General features: G+C 38.3%; 1 protein-coding gene and 1 long non-coding RNA gene across 3 annotated transcripts in view; one reads left to right on the forward strand and one right to left on the reverse strand.

The window, feature by feature from the left end:
* The window catches only part of tara (SERTA domain-containing protein 2 taranis), a 36,065-nt gene extending 11,268 nt beyond the window's left edge, over positions 1-24,797 (forward strand). Inside the window, 2 exon segments of the mRNA XM_089170481.1 lie at positions 16,861-17,103; positions 17,105-24,797. Of these exon segments, the coding sequence (XP_089026607.1) occupies positions 16,861-17,103; positions 17,105-18,256 (1,395 nt within the window). The 3' untranslated portion in view covers positions 18,257-24,797.
* On the reverse strand, positions 13,009-15,287 carry LOC149033188 (uncharacterized). 2 transcript variants are annotated; one of them, XR_016175981.1, is made up of 3 exons: positions 14,829-15,287; positions 13,829-14,587; positions 13,009-13,441 (listed from the first exon to the last, which is right to left on the reverse strand). It is a non-coding gene; the product is annotated as an uncharacterized LOC149033188 (long non-coding RNA). The 2 variants fall into 2 exon arrangements; XR_016175980.1 differs by having other exon boundaries at positions 13,829-14,194; positions 14,339-15,287.
* Positions 24,798-25,023: the final 226 nt, after the last annotated feature.

A 25,023-nucleotide genomic window follows, 5' to 3' on the forward strand; every position in this document is an offset into this window, starting at 1 on the left:
GGAGGGAAAAGAATCGCGTTTTGCGATTATACGAGTAATGCAACTCTTCTATTATGTCCCTCCGTCGATTTTACACTCCACTTTCTTACGACGATTTTACTCAAGTTGCCTACCAGCCTTCTGGCTGGCTGGCTGGCTGGCCGGTTGTCTCGTATTCTCCTTTCAAGAGCGTCCGTTATTCGTCCTCGTGGAAAGGCTGGCTCCTCGCGGTATCGTCGATAGACGGCGGTAGTGTGTGAACGGCCCTGTACGCAGAAGCGCGATACTTGCCCTAAAGTGGGGGTACTGTAAAACGCTGATAAGGGAGTGGGGGTAGCGTGAGAAGGATGTAGAACGTGTCGGACAAAGAGCGGCGCATTACTTGTGCATGGGGCGTTGCCATGGCAACACTGTTCCTCTCTTTCTCTTCTCCTCTATCACTACCACCACCACCACCGCCGCTATCACTGCCACCACCATTGCTTCTACCTCCTTCTCCTCCTTTCCTATACTCTTTATCATGAGAGAGGGGGTGGATCGAGGGAAGTGTGCGGAAAAAGGGGAATGCTGGTAGAGAAAGATCGAGCGATATACCAACGTTGGAACATGAGAGAGTAAAATGGAACGACGTAGGGTGAAGAGATGAGAAGAGATGAGAAGAGAGGAGAGGAGTAGAGTGGTAGAGGTGGAGGAGGTTGAGGAGGTGGAGAGAGTCGATTACCAAACGCGAGGCCTTCGGTGCAATCAACCCGTTGCCCCCTTGCGAGGGTAAAACTACCCTCCGGTCGGATAAGGATGGCAGCTGGAGGAGGGGTAGTGGAGAAGGCGGATGGTCGTCCTTGTGTGGGTGTACGTCGCGCGTGTGAGAGGTCGTCGAGCGAAAGAAAGAGCGTGGGGCTGTAGAGTAGGGGGTTGGGAATAGTTGGGTGGGAAGTATATAGCAGTACAGCAGCAGCAGCAGCAGCGCTGCCAAAGGAGGAGAGTAAAAAAGGAGCGCTAGGAGAATTACGAGAAAGATTACATGCGAAGCGACGTCGACGTCGACGTCGAGGACGAGACGAGGACGTACAACGAGCGCTCGGTCGGTAAGGCAGCAAGGGTTATCTCTTCTTAGAGACACGCAACGCGCCTCTTTTTTAAGTCGATTATTTGCGAATCGCTAAGATGACCTTCTGCTTATACCTCTTAGAGGGTATCTATCGAATATACTAAATAAAAAAAATAAATATAGAGATATGTGTTAGCTAACACACACGTCTTAAGTATATTTTCGAATACGTCTCTCTTTCTGTCTTTTACACGATTGAAATCCTCCCTGAAGCGATGAAGAAGGAGAAATGCTTTCATAGAATTGAGATCGATAACATAGCAGCATGTGTTCGATCGAAGCTCTGAAAACGGGACGCTTATCAGCGTGGACGTCGACGACAAACGACAACGACGACTAGAGACACCTTGCCGTTTGTCCTTGCTAGCCTATAAAATGTACCTATATGTAGATTTAGTATACATGCCACCTCCAATAATATATTTTACTGTATCATATAAAAAGGATCATCGACGTAGTGAACAATGACAGCAATAACTATGACGACGACTAAATGCTAAGACAAACTATTGGCCTGCGAGGGTGTCGAGAGATTTTCGTTTCGTTTCTCGTTTCTCTCGCGCTGGTAACGCGTGGTTGCTCTATTCTCCAGGAACCAGTTTTCCTCCACGCTCGTGCACGCGCGAGCGCAAACGACACAGAGATAGGAATGAGAGAAAAAGAGAAAGAAAGAAAGAGAAAGAGAGGAAGAGAAAGAAAGAAAGAAAGAAAGAAAGAAAGAAAGAGAGAAAGAAAGAAAGAAAGAAAGAAAGAGAGCCTGGCTCGACGAAGAACTCTCTCACGTATACATGTTCAACACTTCGACGAAGGCCGACGCGCTCCTGCGTCGAATGAGCTCGCGCGCACATGACTACACACACGCACACATACGCATGAGCTCATACACGACGACGAACGAACTCACTATACACGTCAGCTAAACTAGAAAGTTGCCCCGACCGACAGCGAAGAAACGACCGGTGGTACGCCGTTCGGCTAAAGCCTTTCGAATTTAACTGAGAATGTTTTCTACTTTATGACGTGCCAAACGATTTCCGTCGAGGAACTTTGGGAGAATTAAAAAAATCTCGTTTAAATTCTATAAACAGGAATAAAAAAATTATATCCGGAATTTTTCATCATATTTTCTTTATTATCTATATTTTCTCTTACATAAATACAATTAATATAAAAATGCATGCAATGTTTCATGCGATATCAGATATATTTGTTTCTATAATTGAAATTTGTATAGAACAGATTTGAAAATGGCGCGCACAATTCGCATAGCTTTCACCGATGAAAAGTCGTTCTGTTGTATGTGTGTGTTGTTGTTTTTAACGCTAGCTTTAGGAGTTAGTGTGTATAAATCACATAGACGGCGTAGTGTATTATCCCGCGTAATGTTTTCACGGCGACAACCCCATTCCTGCGAGTAGAAAGTCTCGCCGGTAGAGGTATTTTACTCGGCGCAAAAGCGACATCGCGGCATGGCTCGAGAGCGTGGGTATCAGCACGGAACCGAGTCCTACGACGTGTTGATGCTGCGTTGCCACGTTTCGAGGTTTCTCCTTCCTTTTCTCTCTCTTTCCTTCTCCCTCCCTTTCTCTCTCTCTCGCGCTTAGGTACTCAGCCGTATCGTTGGTCGTTCCGGCGAACGAGCCACGCAAGCGGTTCGACGTTGCCGCTTCGTGCCAACTGGCGGGAAACCGAAGTTTCGAAACGAATTTTCTCCCACTTTGTTAACGCAAACGAGAGAGCCGAACTCGCCAATGTACTTTTCTCCTCGACTCGCGATCTCTTTCTTTCTCTCTCTCTCTCTCTCTCTCGTTTCTCTCTCTCCCTTTTTCTTTCAGTTTCTCTCTTTCTCTCTCTTACTTTTGCCATCTTTTTCTTTCATTATTTCTTATACGATTTCGAATTTGAAATTCTTTACCGTCTAATATTATTGGAATATATCGTAGGTGTAGGAAGAACTGACGTAACATCTCCATTTTCCTTTCGTGGAAAGTTACGCGACGACGGTGGCGCCTCTGACGTACGACTAGACGACTTTCAAAATAGAAAGGCCCGCCACTTTGAAAATAGGTTTCGAAATATACGTGGCCAGACGCTTGATCCCTTTCGAATGTGCGTGCGGCCTCTAAAATAGGGAGGAAGAGAGAAGCTTGACGAAATGGAAGGAAAGAGGAGGAAGAAGAGGAAGGAGAAGAAGCAGCAAAGAAGAAGAACGAACGAACGAGTGGAAGAGGTAAGGAATATAAGAGAAGAGAAAGATAGAAGGAGTGTGGATGGGGTGGTGGGGTAAGGAGGGGAGGGGAAACGATGGCGCGACTCGAGGCAGCCTACAGGGAGGAAGGAGGGTAGACGGTTTTAGACTACGGACTCGCCGCGTCGGCGTCGAGTTAAAAATAACAGTAACAGCGGCAGCAGCAACGGAACGGAGAAAGAGCCAGCCAGTCCTCGGTGTGTCTCTACGTTGACGACGAAAAACCAATCTCAAATATGAACTTTAATCGATTAGAAAAAAATCATATATAGGTTTCCAAAATGATCCCCAATCGTGAAGAAATTTGTCTTAATTATAGGAGAGAGATATTTCTTTCCTAAGAGAGAAATGATAGAAATGCTTTTTTCTTTTTCTATGGAATAATTGTTCTTGGGTTTTTTCTGTTTTTGTTTTTGCTTTTTATTAAAATAAAATAGGAATATAATTCTTCGAGAGAGAGTGGGAGAGAGAGAGAGAGAGAGAGAGAGAGAGCATATTCTTCTTCAGGTTCATTTGCGTCCCAAACGAATTTGACTTTCACGAGCTGTTCTCGTCGTAACCTTGGCTCTTCTTACTCACGCTCACGCGCTTTAGCCTGTTCGCCCGCTCCGCCGAATTTTATTTTTGTACCATGGCGCACTTGCCTTACTCTTGTTCTCCAATTCACCCTAATGTTCTATTCGAGATACCAATAAATGGGATGTTATTTGAAAACAACTCGCTAACAATAATTCCATCTATTCTATCCTTTTTATACGGATTTACTACAACTTTCTGAAAGTCTTGATAAGAATTTTATAATTTGTAATTAACATAAATGTCTCTCGTTAATGAGAAATCATTATCGAAGCAAGAGCAATCGTAATCGCCATTTTGAAAAATTCGATCCATTTGAAAAGATGCGCGTATCTCTTGGTGTCGCATAATCGAGCATGGAATATTTTGTAGTTCATGTAATTGGATATAGTCAGAGTTATTTATCGCGAACGAAGCCAAGAGAGGAAAAGAGGGGAATGTTAAGCTAGGAGTCGCGTGGATTATATCAGAGAATCGTGGTTTCTTCGCGCCTTGCTTTGTTTCAACGCCTTCTATGGTCTCGAGCCTAAATACGATTACGAAGAAATCGTAGTAGAATTGTTAATCAAATTTTTACAATTATTCCTTCTGTTCATTTGATTCTCAAAAGTTTGCGTGATAAATTGTACAAAACGTCAATCGTTGTTGTATTTTACTTCCGTCAACCCTTCGTTGAACACCCTTTTTTTCCCCCTAACCATTTCTTCTTTCTCATACGATCAGGTGGCTGTACCTGTCGACGCCACCTTTGTCGTAACTCGTTTCCAACATCCTCGCGGTTAACCCTTCGCCGATGGCAGGAATCCGATTTACTGCGAACATAAACGTTGTCTTATCGACGTACTAGCGCACGCGACGTCGTTCGTCGATATTCTTAGCTCGTACAAGACAACTCAAGTGTCTACAGGTATACAACACGATTTGCGTATTCTCACATATGGCGGTATTTTCAAAATGGTACCATAAAATATCGCACGCAACTTCATATATTCGAACGTTTCTATTTTTAAACAAACAAACAAAATCAATGATAAAAGAATTTTATCCTAAATTGATACTTATAACTACGACGGAAAACATAATTTCGTTCCTTAAAATGTTCAAAAGTACTCGCATCTAATATCATCGAGATCTCATCGACCTCCTTTCAAAATATTCTTCTTATTTTTTATTTTGAACGTTCGCGTTAATTACTTCTATTCTTTCGATCTCAAATCGTTCGAAATATTTTCCTTTTAACATTTCGCATGTTTCATCGACAAAGTATTAATAATTTTTCTTTCATAATTTTCTTTTCATTCAAAAAAAAAAAAAAAAATTATCATCATTTGATATTATAAATGAACGTCGGAGTTTTTGTTCATTAGAATGTCGGGAATATTCCGAGCCTACTGGAAAGCCCGTTTAAAATAAAATTTATTGCATCGATTATTTCGATCTAATGCAAGCCTAAGAGTATCAACGATTTCAAACTATTCCTATATATACATAGAAACACATACATATAACAAATACATGTAACTGTGTATATATTACTAGGAAAAAGAATAGAAATAGCTGGATAACTCAGGACACGGGAACGCTTATTACCGCGAAGTCAGCATAGCTCGAGGCGATCGAGCAAGGACAGTACCGCTACGGAGAGTATAGCAACGTTTCCCATTCCTCTTAGTCCTTCCTTTTCTCCTCTTATAACTTCTTTCTTCCTCCTTCCTCTTTCGCTCCTTCTTTTTACTCTTATATATCCTATTTGAACTCGCGCGAACAACATTTTAATGTAACGCGAATTGTGCCGCCTAACGTCAAGTTGACAAAGTCCCTATCCTTGCTTTCAAACAGAAAACAAACAAACAAAAGAAAAAAAATATCAAAAACAAGAAGAAGGAAAAGAAAGAGAGAGAATAACATGAAGTTGGAAAAGTCCTCCTCCTCCTCCTCCTCCTCTTGTACACGGGTTGAAAAAAAAGGAAGCAAAAGCAAGAAGAATGTAGAGAGAAAGAGAAGAACATCGTCAAGTTGGAAAAGTCTTATGCACGGTTGAGAAGAGAAAGAAGAAGCAAAAACAAGAAGAATGTAAGGAGAAAGAGAAGAACTATCAAGTTGGAAAAGTTCTACGCACGGTTGAGAAGAGAAAGAAGAACTAAGAAGAAGAAGAGGAAGAAGAAGAAAAGAAAAGAAATAGAAGAAGTAGGATCCCGCGAGGACCAAGAGGACGACAGTCGAGCGTTCGACACGGGCAGGAGAGGTCGTTGAATCCCATTAAGCGGTACTCTTCGATCGTTTCGCTCCGACCACCTGTATACGAGTCGTTCGTTTCGATCGTTGCCTTCTCTTTCCTATGCCTCTCCCCCTCCTCCTCCACCATCTGTTTTACCTTTTCTCTCTTCCTTTTAAACATATACATTCGTACGCATATATATACACGTATAGGAGGCTATCACCTTCGACAACAACGAAGCACCAGGATGAGAACAATTATGGAGAACGCTCGAGAGCAAAGAGAACTTTCTGCTGCTGCTAAGTTCTTGCGAATATATCCTACATGTTCATGCTGATAGACACATACACACGTTCGCTCGCGTATAAACATGAATACGTGTACTAGTAAGTGTGTATCATTTCCAATGTATGTAGGGATGTATTATATACATATGAGCAATATATGTATGAGAATAAGAGAGAGAAAGAGAGAAAGAGAAACAGAGAGAATATTGCATTCTCGTTTTCTCGTGTATCCAAGGCGGCCACACCTTTCACCAACACCCAAGCCAGCAAGCAGCCTGTTGGCTAGGCCAACCAACAAGCAAGCAAGCTCTAGGCCGTGCAATGGTAAAACGACTGTGGATGCTCGTTAGTAGTTGCTCGCTTGCTTATTCGCTTGCTTACTTGCTCGTTGTTTTCTTTTTTCTTCTTCTTTTTCTTTTTCTTTTTCTTCCCGTTCATTTATTTTACCTCTGAAAAACCTGCTCCCTCCTTTTCCCTCTATTTTGTATTTTATTTTATTTTTTTCAATTTACGACTAATCGATTCGATTTGTCAAATAGCCAGGGAATGCAGGATCCAAGATCCATTTGTGCAGTTGCCTTACATGTCTCAGAAGGTTAGAAAAAGATTCGGAACTTGAGTTAGATCGAGAGAATGAAACGTACGAACAAGCAGGCAAGCAAGCAAGCAAGCCAGACCCAAGCTAAACTCAGACCAACCCAGTCCAGACAGGCAGAGAAACGACTGCAACCGTCGAAGGGGGATTTCTCTGCTGTCGCTTCGACAATCCGGACAAAAGAAGCAGGGACCAACAGCCGACCCTTCGTATAAAAGGTTCCAACCCTCGTCTCTCGCTCTGTTTTTCTTCCTTTTTCTATCTCTCTCGTTCTCTTTCTTTCTCTTTCTGTCTTTTTTTCTGGCCGAGGGTTTATACGGGTTGCTCTACTACGAGGCCAACAATACGACCTAGAGTTTTACCGACACGTACGTACAAGAAACGTACTCGATATTGCTGCTGCTGCTACTACTGTTAACTGACCGACCCTCTTTATCGGTTTGAGTTTGAATATGCGAATGGATTTGCCAATGGTCAGCAATTCCTTCTTAAAGAATTCCTGTGAAAATTCTTAGGTGTAAAATAAATTGGCAATAAGTTGTTTTACCTATCGCAAAAAGAGAAAGTTTTCATTTCACACGTACCAGATTTAGATTTATTCCTAACATTTACAGAGTTACATGAATAAGTGTATATCAAAATTTGATTCGTTCAAGTTCCTCTCGATCTATTATTTATGATATTATTACTGTTAACTGTGGATAAGAGCATATATGCAAGTAAGTAGGGAGGAAATAAAACATGTCCGTTTTGCTTGCCAGCCAGCCAACCAGTCACTCGTCTAGATCGTAATCGCGATCTCCTACCATCGGGACTCTACGACTTTCTCCTCGAGCGGCTCTTTAATGTGCCTTATTAGTTAACATCAAGGTAGTTTGAAATTTCTATTTTGTATTTTTCCCCTGAAAATTTTCCAAATTATAATTAAAAATACGTAGACGAAGAAAACAAAAAGAAGAAACGTAAGAAGTTTAAATGGCTTCGACATCCAATAAATGTCTTTTTATAGGCGTAGCTTTTTGTTAAAATTCTTAGGCCTTTTAAACTTGTTGTTATTGTTATAGTCACGTTCGTAACAAAAATGTTAGACCTGAACGTGAGAACCTCTGCTATTGCTATTGTTGCTGTTGTTGTGTTGCTGCATAGCCCTGTCTGCCTGCCTGCCTGGATGCCTATTGCTTTGGCTGCATGTATTTGAACCTTTCTATCTATTCAGGAACGTTATAGCAAACGTGCTCAGGTTTGAAGGAAGCGTTCTGTAAAGTTCCCCTTGGGTTGGTCCTCCGTCCGACCCTCGTCAAGGCTCGTCGCTTTTCGTTCCAGGCTTTTCATGCCAAAGTATGGACTAGGGATCGGTATTTCTTATTTTTCTACCTGGATTTCAGGTATACAACCTACCATATTTAGGGACCCATAAAAGTAGTTTTCAGGTTAAGGGACCGAATAAAAGAATAAAACCGTCCCAAAGATTTTCACCCAACTTTTCTGTGAATCTTCCTTTGAAAAGGAATTCTGTTCTTTTCTTTATTCTTCAAAATTCTATTCTCAAAGATATTTATAAATTTTACTTTGATACTTTTTATTGTATTTTTTTTTTTTTTTTTTTTGACAGAAAATCTTTTTCCAACGTTTACCAGCTCATACCTGTCAAATTTATATTTCATTTTTTTCCCTCTCAATTCCAATATTGAACTACCTTTTCTTGTTGTGCTATTTTTTTTGTATGCGCATGTAATCGATTGATCGGAAAAATCGACTAATTCGTTTTACTCAATAAAAAAAAAGAACACGCGCGTTACTTTCGTGCAATATAATGCAATAACAGAATAATTTCTTTTTCGATGTAAGATAGAAGACACTACGTGCGTGTAAGGTATGGAAAAAGAAAAAGAAAAAAGTTCTTATCAACGTTTGATAAAGATCCGATGAATGTGTGCTGCGTTGCTGTCTTAAGTGGAAATAAATGACACGTTCGATCGGCACTCGATAATGCAACAATAAAATCGTTAGTCGATGAAAAGTGAAAATTAATAGACCCTTAAATTTCAATTTGTTACATTTCAATAAGTTTGTATCTTTTTTTCTTTATTTTATTTATTTATTTTTTTTGGACAAGTGTTTATTAAAATTTAATTGTGCGTAACCACAATCATAATATATTGACCATTTAACCATTATTATTCCTTCGTCTCAATTACACTTGTGTGAAGGATCGTTTACATTTCTTTAGAAATTCAATTTAAAAAGGAAAAGAAAAATAAGGGTCGAAGGAGGAAGCTAAAAATAAGAAATCATCTGTTGTTTGGGGTTTTGACCTTTTTCTTGTGGTGTCATTTATTAAACACCTGTGACCAACGCATATAAACACCGAGAATAAGCGATCATCTTTTCACGACATTTCTCGTTTAGGTTTGCTCGTAAATTTGCGCCCACTTGCTGCTCCAAATGTTTTACGTTAGCAAGCAAGTAAGGTATGAAGGAAGAAAGGAAGGAAGAATGGTTAAAAGGAAGAAAACTACTTTAGTGGTTCTTTTTTTCATCCCTTCGAACGTAACCATGAATTCCAACAATAGTTAAAAGGAGTAAAAAAACTTTACCTACTACCACAATTAAACTGTCTCGTTTTATCTCAGAGAGAATATCCATAGAACTCAACCCGATAATTGCACAATCGGCTTTATCGGTTTGGTCGATCGATTCACCTCATAAAAATGTACGTAGGAATCACCCACCCCACCCCCTATCGACGAATTGAAATCTCTCGAAACGAAACGAAACGAGTATAAACCCCGAGGATCAGTACGAGGAGAAAGAGAAAGAGAAGAGTTAGAGGGGGGGGCTAGATGAATATATACAGGAAAAAGAAATTTCCTATCTGTGGTTTTCGATTCAATTTCGACCCGACGAATAGCGTCGTTGGTTCATCGGTTAATAGATATCCTCGTGTAATTTACAGCACTAACACACTAGGATCATCCTGACACGTACCGGGTAAAAAGAAAAAAAGAAAAAAAAAGTGAGAGAGAAAAAGAGAAGAAGGAAGAGGATATACGGCAGGACGTGTATTATATTCACAGTTGCGTGCGCGAGCGCGCGCGCACCTAAGCAGGAAGATGCTGCGTTATAAAAAAAAAAAAAAAAGAAAATAAAAGACAGGAAAAAAAGGCCGAGGGCGACAAAAATGTATGAGAAAGGGACGCTCGCTCCCACACCGGCTTCTCTTCCCTTTCTCTCTCTTTCTCTCTCACTCTTTCTCACACACGTTCTATTTCTTTCTCTTTTTTTCCTCTCTTCTGGCCATATGGCCCCTTTTTCCCTTCCATTTTTTAGCCACCCCACCTTGTCTCCCCCTCTTCTTCCACCTCTCTTTCTTTCTCTCTCTCTCTCTCTCTTAGTTAGTTTTTTTCTTTCTCTCCCTCTTTCATTCTTTTCGAACGACAAAAGTGGAGAGGTAGCCACCCACGTGGGTGCATCGAGCGTCCACGTGCGTACATACGTCATCGTGATACGAGCAACTACGACCTTTCCAATCGTTCCATTCTTATGGATCTTTAAACAGACTCCTCCTCTTCCTTCTTCTCTTTTTCTCTTCCTCTTACCTTCTTTTACTATATTTTCTTTTCTTTCTTTTTTTCTTTCTTTCTTTCTTTCTTACTTTCTTTTTCTAACCTTTAGCAGTATTTCTTTTTAAATCTCAAAAATATTTCTATCCTCGAAAGGATTAGAATTACTTTCCTCTATTTTATTTTGATTCCTTTCTTTCATTCTAACCAATTAAAGGCATCGAACTCTCTCGAGACAATCGCGATAGCGAATCATTCTTTTCTTTCATCTTCACTTTACGATCTTCCTTTCTCTCTCCTGTTTTTCTTCTGTACGCACTGTTGTAGGCTTACGCATATACACATGCACATGTATTGTAAATGTATATGTAAGACCCTCACCCTTACATTTTACCCTTGATGCATTTGCCGTCTCTTCCTCTGTCTATCCTTGTCTCTCTCTCTTTCTCTCTCTCTCTCTCTTCTCACTTCTGTCTTCTCCCCCTTCTGCAAGTTCGGCCTCAGAGGATAGGGCCGGACCCTTCCTTCGTTTAGGACATCGCAGATGCCGCGCGCCCTTGTAGATTACTTTGCAGTGCTTCTCAACTTCTCGTTCTGTTAAATTACACGAAAGATCTGTTAGGACATTGTTGATTACTGAGAATAACGTATTCCCAACAAATAATTGAGAGCCACTGAATGAAATAGGGAGCGAACCCTCCTTTTCGGAGAGCTTCCTTTATTCATCCCCTTAATGTGGGACCGAATGGTTCGCAGGAACCTTCTACTAGCCACACGATATATAGGGTAGAGTATTTATCCGACAATGTTGGTACATACACACATATTCACGTTCATATATATACATATATGTAGTTGGTGTTAGCAGGATGCATTTGGGTTATATTCTCATCCACCCCCGAAATTTTTCTTTTCAACGTCCTAGAGATTTAATATCGTTATGATTTTATTATTTTCTGATTAACACTTTGATGATTGTTATTATAGTTGGTGGTACATAGATACGCATTAACCTTGAAAAATATTATGTATATAGAATTTGCAATGTTAAATACATATCCACCCTATCCACAAATTTTTCTTCTTACTCTAGAAATTTCATATCGTTATTATTTTATTATTTTTTGATAATTACTTTGATATCTCTGTTAACTATACATATACTTAATATATGCTATTACTGTATTTTTATATGCATACAAGATAAGAATTAGAAAAATTTTAACCAAAATAGACGAATTTATTTTGTTTACCTTGTTTCTATTTTTGTATTACGTTTTTTAAATCTACTTCAAAAAGTATATGACCTACAATTAATATTAATAATATATTTTAACTATATCTAATAAATAACTTGCTTATTATTGTTATTTATAATAATTCAAAAAACAAACAAACAAAATGGAACCATAATTACAACACTAATAATATTAAATATTTCTTATCTTTTTTTCTTCTTTTTTTTGGAGTGTGCGGGGGTTTAATAAATTATAGAAGAATATAAGGAAAACTTGAGATTAATAAACTAGATTAAAATAAGATTTGGAGAAAGGCATCGCATCATACTTCATCGTGAAAAACATAATTGGAGAGAATGAGAAAAACATTGAGAGAGAAAAATATTGAAAGAGAGAAAGAAAAAGAGAGTATGTGTATATACGTATATATAAGTATGTATGTATGTACATATTTGTATATGTGTGTGCTCGCGCTCGACCGCGCGTGTCGTTGCAAGTCCTTGAAGCTAGTTCATACTTACAAACGAATGCCCTGACAATCTTATCCGACGTTCGTTGTTAGATAGCACGTCGCTAATCTACCGCGGACTTTACACCGCTCGACGTCGTTCTTACGTTCGTCATACAGGATCGCGATGACTCTGTCAAAAAAAAATACCTAACTTTATTTTATACTTTCAATTAGATACATCCTGGTTTCGAAAATCGTTAACTCTTTATTTTCAACGACGCATTTCTCTCCAATCAATTTTTTCATTCGATAAAGAAATACTTTATCTAAAAATCAAGCAGCTAAAGATGACATTCGTAGATATATTTTGTTTTATCGGATATATTTCGCATTAACTGTCGGTCTTTCGTTATTATTCTTCTTGATTGTTTATACTTCGTATTCTTCTATTTATATATAAATATCTATGCATTAAATTTCTGTATATAATAATTTTTCTTTTCTTTTTTATAATTTAAAATAAGAAATAAATTTTGTAAACTTCATTTCAAATCGAAGAGACATTTAAAAATGGAGATCGTGTTACGTATCATATATACTATTAGCGACAAGTTTTCCTTTCATTGATCATTTCTTAAAGTTCCTTAAAATAAATTGCATTTTATTGTAACAACCAAAATATATTCTATTATTTTTATTATTATTTTCTAACATTTCTGTATGCAATGAATTGATTCCTAAAATTTATAAAAGAATTTTTAAAAGTGCTCATTAGCACAGACGCCATTAATAAACCTTTACGAAAACACATTGGTAAATGAAGTAATATTATCGATAATATAATTAGCATATCATTGTAAGTAATTGGATAAAAAAAATTGTTCTGTTTCTTCTTCAAAAAAGATTTTTATTTGATATTAAGGAAAAATATCGTTGATTTATTTAAAAAAAAATGTCTAGATGCTTGTTGCTGACGCTGTTTTGTTCGTCGTATCTACGTTAGTCGCCGCAAAGTCGACTGTTTTTCAAGCTTGGCGATCTCGCCGTTGCAGGTCGCTATCGTCGAGTCCCCTTTCGAAAATAACACGGCCGGTTGACGTCATGCCGTCACGACGACGATCATCGTCGTCGTCGAAGCTTCTATACTCCTCGAGCTACCAACCTACAGCTCTCTGTAGCTAACATTATCATTATTTAAAATTACACAAACTTTCAATCACATTTTATCTAAAAAATACAATAACAATTGCCCCCAACAAATTTTAATAATAAGTCAAAATATGTAATACTATTTTATTTGACAAAAATTTAATTAATTTTTAATAAAAATTTAACGATTTTATTATTTTAAAAATACTTTTATTCTTTTTTATTATTATAAATATTATTATAAATATTACTATTATTGTTGTTGTTGTTGTTGTTGTTATTGTATTTAAATTGAAGATAAAAATATATGTATAGTAAAAAAAAAGGAAAGATAATTGAGCTGTTTGTGAGATTAAAATATTATTATAAAGTCGTGTGTAATATTATACGACTTTTTAAGTTAATCGAGTACGGACCTGGTTAGATAGACTTCGACTCTTGTAGCAAGCATTACCTCATCATCGCGCATAGCCGGATCCAACTCGAGTCTTCTTCACTTCTCTCCTTCTCTTTCTGCGTTCTTTCTACTTTACTCGAGTCGATCGTTCGTTCGGCTTCTTGAGTCTTTTAGCTTTTTATTCCATTCGAGGAAATCATCGAATCAATCTATACATACTTTCATATATAGCTTTTAACGAATAGACTTTCATTTCTCTTATTGTTACAATCTTTGTTTAAAACTTTTATCTTTTTTTTAAATACTGCCACGTCGATCACCTGAGTGATCGTCGTTCTGTTCTTCCAATAAGAGAAGGGGAAACATGTGAATTTTATTTGACCCTCTATAATAAAACATGTAAAATTTGCGTTAACAATCGACACGTTAAAAAATTCAAATCAAAAGATTTCGTCCTTGATCAGTGTTTGATTAGAAAAAGATGGCTCGTTTTTTTTAAACATTTACTAAACAAAATATTAATGCTAACATTTATTCGTTCGTTCTTTCGTTCGTTCGTTTGTTCGTTCGTTCGTATGTTCGCTCGTACGAACCGGCTAGATAACTTCGACTCGTGCGGCAAAGATTACCTCATCGTCACACATAGCTGGATCCACCGCAAACCTTCTCCACTTATTTGTCATCTCTTTTGGTCTCTGATATGTGCTGCTTTTCGACGGATATATTTGCACGAAACGTGTCGTCGTTCGAAACTTCACGACCAGATAACAACCAACCACTACTTGTTGAAACATAAAGAAAAACAAGAGAAAAAAAAATATACTCTAACAAAGTGGAAAGATTTGAAAGAAGAAAACGTGTCGATAAACGAACTGAAATTAAAACTGTTAAAGCAAATACTAACACAAATACGAACTGAGAATAACAAGCAGAAGGATTAAAAGGATAACATGAGAAGAAGAAGAAGAAGAAGAAGAAGAAGAAAAGAAAATAAGAGAATGTATTCTTCGTATATATACGTCTTCTTTCTTGGTGGTTCCTCTCTTCTTGAGTTTGATTTATGGCGAGTTAAATAAGCGTGCGTTTCTCTGCGGCACACGACTAATCCGTTACGACGGAAGGTACCTCCCGGTTGGTGGTGGTGATGGTGGTGGTGGTGTGGCCACCCTATGGTTTACCGCGCTCGATTCAACAAGTGCCCGAGACCACGTTTTACGATTATCGGCTTTAAGGAGAAACACTACGGACCTACTATTATACCTACCATTTAACTCTTTCAACTGAGACACAGAATGAAATGACGATCAGACACCCTAAGATCCTTTATCTAAACTCTTTTAAGGATTCTTATCTTGTTCTTACGTTCTCTTATTACTACTATTTGTTTTCTTACTCTTTCAACATCGAAGCTTTCTACTCTCCTATTCATGCTGAATAAAATATTTGATATTTTTAAACAATATTCTCGAGAAGAATGAAAGAAAGAAAGGTACGTGATAAAGAGAGTTTCCTTTTTATCGACAAAAAAATCTTTTTCTTTTTTTCATTACCGAAGAATTCAACGAATCGAGGCTTATGTTAGTCAAATTCTTTTTTTTTTTCAAATTTCTATTTCACAATAATAAAATACAATGAAAGAAGAGTATATCGTCGTAAGGATTTTAAACGTGTATTATTTGGTTACCATGATCTTTCTTGCTAACATTGTTAAGAAAGATCCAAGCGAAAAAGAGTCATTTAGTTATTCCCCGTTGTATCTGTGAAACAGCGAGAATACGCGTGTTTTTTTGTCACATCAAATGAAACGTCATATGCATACCACGTGGATGAGACGGGGCGAGGAATGCACCGTTGGCGACATCTAGCGTTATTTCGACTAAACCTTTTGTCACGTCAGTGGTTATCAACTTAACGTTTCTCTATCTCGTTCTTTTTTTCTCTTTTTATTTATCGATACTTAAAAAATAATATTTATTTATCACTAATATTATTATTTATCGACTTAGATTTCTTTCAACGTCTAGTATGATCAATCATCAACCCTCTGGGGTATAATATTCGTTCTTGATCAGCTTTAACTGGCTAACAACTTGAAAGAAAGAAAGAAAGAAAGTAAGAAAGAAAGAAATGTCGTGTAAGCAAGGGTCAATGCTATTCGACACCTGTTACGAGACACCAAGCTCACTCGTATCCCCGCGAAATTCGTATCGTGTTGTGTATCGTGATAGAAAAAAAGAAAAAAAGAAAGAAAGAGAAAGATGAGAGATGAATAGAAGTGCGTTTGTCATAACTATTGGATGTGAGGTGGGGAAAGGAGAGGGATAAGCAGTGTGGAGCGGGGGATACCCGCATTGCTTGCTCGATCAGAGTTCTACGAGTTCTCCCGAGTAACAACGGTCCCTCTGTCCTTCCCTCCTGTTCATTCTATCTATCTTCTATCTTACTCGCTCTGTGTTTCCCTTCAAAGTCCGACTCGATCATCCATTCCGACGATGACTTCTTCCAGAGAGCGCGTGTTAGGTAGGGGAAAACGTCTGACGTCATTGAGCAATGTTCTGTCAGCAAGCCGACCCTCTGAGTCATTTCGTGTTTCGTTCTCGCTCGCTTTCTTGACTCGAAAAGAGTATCTAGAATCGGCAAGGTCTTCACGGTCATGCTATCATGTTTTGTCTACTAACGCTCTCTAGTAACTTAGAAAATTATTTTAAAATTGTAACGAACAAATGATTTCTTTTTTTTTCTTTTTTTTTCTTTTTTCTTTTAAACAAATTTTTTCCTATACATTGAAGCTTTCGAACAAGTTAACAACGACTCTACAGTCTAGTAATCGCGCGTGCTTTCTTGCACGAACGTATACTTTCACTTTTACTTCGAAGTAACAGCATTAATATGGAAGGCAAAGATAGTCAAAGATTTGACAATAGTCCTTCATTCATATCTATCCTTTTCCTTTCGCTAGAACATTGTTTTTGTATGTGCCAAATAATTCTTCTTATTTTTTGTATTTAAACGTATTGTCGTTAGTTCTAATGTAAATATGTTATTTTTCAGAGTTGTGCAATGATGGGTCTGCAGGCCACGGCAGGAAAACGTAAACTGGAGGGAGGTGTGGGCTGCATGGAGTTCGATATGGACATGGGCGAAAGCCCATCAAAGTTAGGTCGCGTTGAGGGTAGTTGGTGGGCTATGGAAGATAGCTATACACCGCCACTCAGTCAGACACAAGCATCTTATTATGATATGGAAGTATCATCGCCCTGCTTGCAAGCTAATCCCTGTCAACCGACATCGGGGGAGTAATCAACAACAGCAACAGCAGCAGCAACAACAACAACATTCGACGTCGCAGCAACAACAGCAGCAACAACACTCGACGTCTCAACAACAGCAGCAACAGCAGCAGCAACAACAACAGCAACAGCAACAACAGCAATCGTCAACATCCCCGTCGGCAGCAAATGCCTCTACGGTGACGCAGCTGCACCATCACGCGCAACATTACTACCATCAACGCGGTGCCTCCAGTAGTCCGATTGGTAACAACGGTTACAACCAATTGTCGAGGCCTCAACCTCAATGGGGAACTTCCCATCATTACGAACCGCCAACGATAAGACGCGAAGAGAACGGGAAGAGCTACCTAGAGTTGGGTTCAAGTTACCGCGCGAACGAAAGGTGCTGCGAAGGCTCCAGGTCGAGTTGGTGTCGACGAGGTAGAGCCTGCTATCGGCAGAGACGAATGACCGTCCTCAACATCTCTATGTGTAAATTGGCCAAGTACCGTCAGTTCCCCGATCCCAGTTTACATCGGTCGGTCCTCATTTGCAATACCCTGAGGTATTTGGAGCGCGAGATGGAGAGGGACAGGAGTCCACCCCCCATGGAGCCGATAATACCCGCGCCTATTGCGCAGCTTCAACCACCCGAACAGGGCAGGTTAACCCCATTCCCGATGCCACCAACTTCTTCCGGGGAGACGGATGCGGACTCGGGTATCGGCGATAGTGACGATAGTAGATCGATCAATTGGGGTAGTGTGCTATCGCTTTCCAGTCAGTCACCTCTTGATCCACTCAACAATAACGAGCTTCTCGACGTTGACATCGGACCAGACTTGGAACTCGACTTTATGCCTGGATGGAAATTAACTCCTCTATCGGCGGACGATATTCTTAGGAGTACGACGATACAGGAACAGCAGCAACAGCAGCAGCAACAACAACACCAACAACAACAACAACAACAGCAGCAGCAGCAGCAACAACAGCATCATCATAATCACCACCACCACCATCATCAACACCAACAGCACCAGCAACAGCAACAACAACAGCAACTGCAACATTTAACCTCATCGAGCTGTGGTAGCACAAACGTGGGTGGTTCAGGTGTAAATAACGCGAGCAGCAGTAGTACGCACGAATCGCTTATGTGCGTAGGATCATAGCCCCCAATATTAACATCGTTGAGTCATCTCATCGATTTCTATCCCCCTGACACCGCAAGGCAAATAAAGAGCGATTGTCATGGGTCCCCTCCACACAAACACATATAGAGAAACAAAAAATGAAAGAAGGAAGGAAGAAGAGGCATTTGGGCCTCTTAATTCGGACCGTTCGATCCCGTCCTCACAAAACTTGTGCCTCCATCTGCAAACGTCATCATCTTCGAGAACGTTTCTTCGGTTGCTCACATCAATAACGAGCTTCGAATTTAAGAGCATCCGTCGAATGGCGTTAGAAAAAACACTTACCGAGGACGTTATACACGGGACCGAACTAGAACGAGTGAAAGTATGGAATATAGAAATGATATAAAAAGTGATAAACGGAAGAAGAAGAAGAAGAATAAAAGGAGGAAGAAGTGGATCAGAGCTCTCAACGTCCACGCCCCCGGGCCGGCGATGCGGTAGACGAAGAGAGTACCAAAGGAAAGAATGAGAAAGAGAGGAAGAGAAAGAAAGAGGGAAAAAGATTTTTGAACAGCTTGCATTTTTTTTTATTTTCCCAGTCGATTGCTACGGGAATTGACAAAAATCCAGAACCTTCTACTAGACTCCTGTTCCTCCTCCCACTCCTTAACCCCCTCCTTCTCTTCTTCCCTACTACTCGAAAGTCCCAGAAGAATCGATAGACGTGGTATCGCTCGCCTAGCCGGCCGGCGTTGAGAACTCTCCGTCGATTAATCGTAAGTCGCACGAAGAAGAAAAAGTAGAAGATAAAGAAGAAGAAGAAAAAGAAGAAAAAGTAGTAGAAGAAGTAGAAGAAAAAGACACGTGAACCCCTGTGGTGAGAAAAAAAAATAGGGGTGTGTTGTATGCGAAAACGATCACGACCGCCGTGGCCTATATCTTTTAAGAGACGTCCTACGTACGACGCATGGATGAGATAATTAAAATAGAAACGGACACACATGCGTGTGTGCGTGCGTTCATATGCGCGCGCACGCATACATTTCTCTCAACGCTTATGGTGCTAGGGGTTGCGCGAGCCAACCTTGCTGGCTACGAAACCTGGTGCTCTTTCTTTATCGAGAAACAGCTAACACAAACGAAAGAGCTGAACTGTCTCTCTTTTTTTTTTTAATTTTCTCACTTCTCTCTTTCTAGCTCTTTACTCACTCACGCACTCTCTCTCTCTCTCTCTCTCTCTCTCTCTCTCTCTCTCTCTCTCTCTCTCTCTAATTCATCATTGAATATTTAGATTAATTCTGAATATCATGTTGCGTCTCCCCGAGTCGATGATAGTTTGAGTTCGAGATAGAAATAATTTAAAGAAAAAAAAGAAAGAGAGATAGAGAGTGAATGGAGAGGATGGTGGAGGAAGAGAAAGAGAAAGGGAGGGATTGAGGGAAAGAAGGAATGAAGGTCGGATCGTGGCGGCGCGTGCCGATCCTTGAAACGGGAAATCCCCCCCGCCGCCTTACGATTCCGACGCGCGACGCTAAACAATTACGTACCTGCACATTTCGAGATATCGGGATAATAGAAAAAAAAAGTTGTTACCCTCCCCCGATGGGTGTAGTTAGCGATGGCCACCCTCGCGCCACTGATCTCCCCGTAATAATGTATCATAATGTATCTATGTACACACACGTATATAAACCAAGCGTGGCCCCGCTTGCCACACGCCCAAGCCGGAGGAGGGAAACTTGCTCGATAAAATGACGATGACCGATGACGACGAGAATGAGAATTTAGTCAAGAATAAGAAAAAAAAATGCATAAGAAAATGTCTATTCTCGTTCGTCTAAACTTGGCAGCAGAGACGTGACTCTTGTCGGTGCGATATCAAAAAAAAAAAATAAATAAATAAATCTATCGAAATCTTGGACTCGGATTGATTGTTGTGTTTTTCACATATTGAAAGATTTTTCTTAGTTTTGCGGAAAAGGGCAGGGTAAGGATGGGTGTTGTTTTATGATCGTATTTCAAATGATTATTACATATATCAAAATTTTCATAACGAGCAACGACGTTGAGTGGTGTCTCGCGCTAAATGGGAGGATCGATCGAGAAATAGAGAGAAAGAGAAAGAGTGAAGAAAAAGAAAAAGAGAGACAGAGACAAAGATAGAGACAAAAAAGATAGAGAGAGAGGGGGAGAGAGAGAGACTTGTTCGATAGAAAAAAAAAATACAAAAACAAAATAAATAAAAGTGCACGCAGATATGATATATTCGTTTGTTAAAGATCGATTTGGTATGTATGTCGTTCGTAGAGAAAGAAAAAAAGACGAATTCGCGTGAGAGATCGGCAATGGTGAGGATTCCTCTCTTGGGAATTCTAAGTAACAACAACAAAATACCGATCTCGAATCTCGCGAATCATCGATCCCGTCGTACTATTTTACATCGAAAATGAGAGAGAGAGAGAGAGAGAGAAAGATAGAGCGAGTGAGAGTGAGAGAGAGAGAGAGAAAAAGAGAGAGAAAACACTGCACACAGACACATACTCACACAGACAATTTAAAAAAACGCGCGCGCACATTACAAACCATACTAAGTGCGATAGACGAAATACGCTCTTAAGAATTATCTTGTACATAAGTTACACGAAAACATTAACAATGCTAAACATTAAGTAATAAATCGGATGGTGACTCTCGTGCGATTAGAGAGAAACCATTTGTGTTCTCTCTTTTCTTTTTCTTGCCGCTGCAACAACACCAACGAATCGACGCTCAACACCAACCCAAACCCAAAATCACCCCCTATTTCGTCATCCCAAATATCCAGACACGTTAGTTCCCTATCAAAAGAAATAATAAAAAAGAAATATAAGAAGAAGAAGAAGAGAGAAAAGGAAGAAGCAAGAAAAAAAAATAAGTTCGATCGACTTTTCTTTCTCTCGAAAACTTTAGCCGATTTTTCCAAAATCATCCCCGTTCCTCAACCCTTTAAATTCAATCCTACACCTATCCACCTTCTCGTGTGTTATCACATCCCCCAATCTTAACTCCAAAAAAAAAGAACGTTTTCTTTTCTGGTTTTTTCTTTTTGCTTCTCCTACGATCTTTTTCTTTCTAATTTTTCTTCAAAACTTGTCTTTATCTTCTTTAATTTTATACGAAACGACGAGCAATATTACTTTTAGCGAAAGTGCGAACGAATATTAGAGAGGAAAGAGCGTAATCGGTGTCCTTGTGCGCGTCTTGCTTCGACACTTCAAAAAATTGTGAAATTGAAATAATATCGATAATGAAATTAAAAAGAGTGCAGATAAAAAAAAAAGAAAAATAGACGAATAAAAAATTGTGAACGTAAGACTGGCTTAAATGGAATAGGAATGTTATTATACCGACACAAAGTCGATGCAAGACGCGCATATCGCAAATTAAAAGAGAATTGAGATAATAAGAGGGGTCGTATAATAAATTTATACTTCTGTGACTACGATATTTCGAGGGAAGGAAAAAATGGATGTAAGAAAGAAAGAAAGGAAACAAACTTTGTAAATATTATAAATAAGTACATGCGCAGATAAAGGATAGAGAGAAAGAGAGGGTGTGAAAGAGGGTGAGAGAGAGAGAGTAAGAAAGAAAGTTATTGTTTAAGTAAAATAAATAAGAAAAGAAGAATATAATAGGCATATAATGTGAAAAAATATACAAATATAAGATATTATTATATATATATATATATGTATATTTATAAATATATATATTCATATAAATATATATTTGTATATATACATATATATATAAACATATATATAAATATAAATATAAATATAAATATAAATATAAATATAAATATATTTACCTTTGTAAGAGCGATACAAAAAGATTAAGATGATGAAACAAACAAACAAATAAGAAAAATACTTACGGCTATGGGGACTCGCGTGTTATCGTTTTATTGAAAGAAAGAGAGAAAGAGAGAAAGAGAGAGAGAGAGAGAGCGAGAGAGAGATAGAGAAAAGAATAAAATAAATTTATTAAAGGCATTATCCTCGTAACGCATTAAGCGTCGCGCAAATTCTTTTCGAACGTCACTTCCGTTTTTCGCGTTTATTACAAATACGAAGAAAAATAATACAGAAAAATGAGATGAAGAGGGATGTGAGGATAAGGTCGAATTATTCATTTCTTTTTTGATAATTAATTTTTAACGAAGAATACAAAAAAAAAGTAGAAAATAAAGAAGAAGCGGTAGAAGTAAAAGGAAGAAAAGAAGAGGGAGAGAACGAAAGAAATCGGAGTGAAGTTGAAAAATAAAAAAAATAAAAAGATAATAAAATTCGTCGATCGACAAACGCGACGATCCGTCCAAGGAGTCTAAGTGTTGGTGTCGATGAACGGTAATATAAACGCGGATAACGAATCGTTGATCTCCGTCGCGATTGCATTTAGAAAAAGTCGACACGAGTATAATAATATCTATGTATAATATAAATAATGTATAGAGACGATGATGCACATATGTATATTGGGTATGGCGCCAAGAAATGTACGATTAAGTTCCTATTACGATACCTAACCGATAATTAGTTAGCCATTTTTATCTGGATTTCAAACACCGAGGTGCTGACGGCGTCGAGTCGAGTCGAGTCAAGCTACCCCACCAACCCACCCACTCCAATATGATCACGAACTTATTACAAAGACCGATCCTCGTATCTCCTTCGTCAACTAAATTCAATAATATACATGCATACGTGCATACACACATACATAATACATATACACATACTCATATTTATGTATACATGATACACCTGCGCATACTCAGATATATACACATATGGAACATAAATACATATATATCCATACATAATACACACATTCACATGAGATACACTTACTCACATACATGAAAAATCATCGTTCGCTCGACGTCAGCGTGAATGATAGTTTTAATACGCGCGAGTCCTGTTATAGCCGCGAATCTACAATAGGGAGAAAAAAATAAGAGATTCGATAGAGAAGAAACGTGTTGTACATTGTAAATAGTAGCGTGAAGAATAAAAAGTAAAAAAAAACAAGGGACGACAGTTATGTGGAGAAAGACAGAGTTAATTGATTAAAGCATAAAAAAGGTAAAAAAAAAGATACACACACACACATATTACACGCGTGTACACGCAGAGACACTTACACATATACACATATAGGTGATGAATTGCCACGATGACGTTCGTTTTAACGGAGTATGGAATAATATATTTGGAAGGAGGGAAGAAAAAGAGAAAGAGAAGAGAGAGAGAGAGAGAGAGAGAGAAAATGAGAGAGAGAAAAGAGGAGGGGAAAAATCGGATCACAATTGCGATGAACAAGCGAAACGATCGTATTTTTCATTCATAAAAATATACTTTTCTGGTATATTTGTTCGAAATATTATATAAGAAAATCTATATGAAAAAGAAAAGATGATAAAAAAGAATAGAAAGAAAATAAAGGAGAGGTTATAATGATAGAATAGGGTGCGCGAAGATTCGAGAAGAAGAAAAAGAGAAAGAAGAGACGAAAAGAAACTAAAAAAAACACTCATAAAGGAACGCCTGCGTGAAGAAATCGAACGCGAGTTTGGAAAATGGCGTTCCAATTTGTCTTTCTGTTTTTTTCTCTTTTTTCTTTTGCTCTTCGATAATCGCGCGATCGAAAGAAAAATGACAAAATCGTTGTTTTTTTCGTTCTCAATGTCTCTTATCTCTATATTTTTTTCTTTCTTTCTCTCTCTCCCTCTCTCTCTCTCTCTCTCTCTAGAACGTAAATATAAAATATAAAATTTGGCAAAAGAACATTGAAATCTTCCCCCTTTCGCACATCATCTAATAAGTACTTATTTCTTCTATACACAACTTACGTTTCCACTCCGTATCCGAGAAGAATCATGGCGTTCCTCGCGCGCGCTCGTTCGCTCGCTTTTTAATTCATAGATATATTTAAGAGAACAAACAAATTTCTAAAGGGTGCGTGGTATCTTCTTCCGAGGCAAACGTCGATCGCTCGATTAAATTTCGGAACAAAAATTGCATCAATATTAAAAAAAAAAAAACAAAAAAAAAATAAAACAAGAAAGAACACAAAAAAGAAAAGAAAACACGTTATTTGTTCTTTCAAAAGAATTAAACGTTTAATTAATAAACTCAAGCTATTAGAAGAATCCCTTTTAATTACGGTGATAGATTAAAAAGATAAAATAATGAACGAATAATCACGTGTCGCAATTACTTTACTTTTATTCCTGAGGAAAAAAATGTACGCGCACTTTTCGAGCGACCGATGCGCGTTGCCTCAATTCATACCCTTTCATTTATTATGTTTTTCGAGTTAAGTATTAAAAAAACTTGTTATACACATTGTTCTACCAAATTCCTAATGGCGAATGATGATGATGATAATGATGATGATTAGGATGAATTAAAGCAAGCGATAAATAAAAAGGCAAAGCAAGAACGTACGATATGTGAACAACAACAAAAACAACAACAGCAGCGACGACAACAACTATCAAAAACAATAAAGAGTATTATTCTATATATAACAATGGCTTTTTTTCTAATATCATTTAATCCTTCCCAAATGTAACATAGTTTTAATTTATTTATAATATTTCATTTTGAAATATTAATTAGTATTCAAAGTATACAATTACGACCAATTAATTAGATTATTTAATTAATATATTTTTATACTATAATCAAAAATTATCCAATATTCCTTCCTATTTAGTCATCATAAATTGCAAAGGAAGCGTTTCAAATTCTGAAGAT

Source organism: Polistes dominula, unplaced genomic scaffold (genome assembly GCF_049000335.1).
Source record: "Polistes dominula isolate Pdom_NZ unplaced genomic scaffold, Pdom_raw_medaka contig_15, whole genome shotgun sequence".
In the NCBI taxonomy this organism is placed as follows: domain Eukaryota; kingdom Metazoa; phylum Arthropoda; class Insecta; order Hymenoptera; family Vespidae; genus Polistes; species Polistes dominula.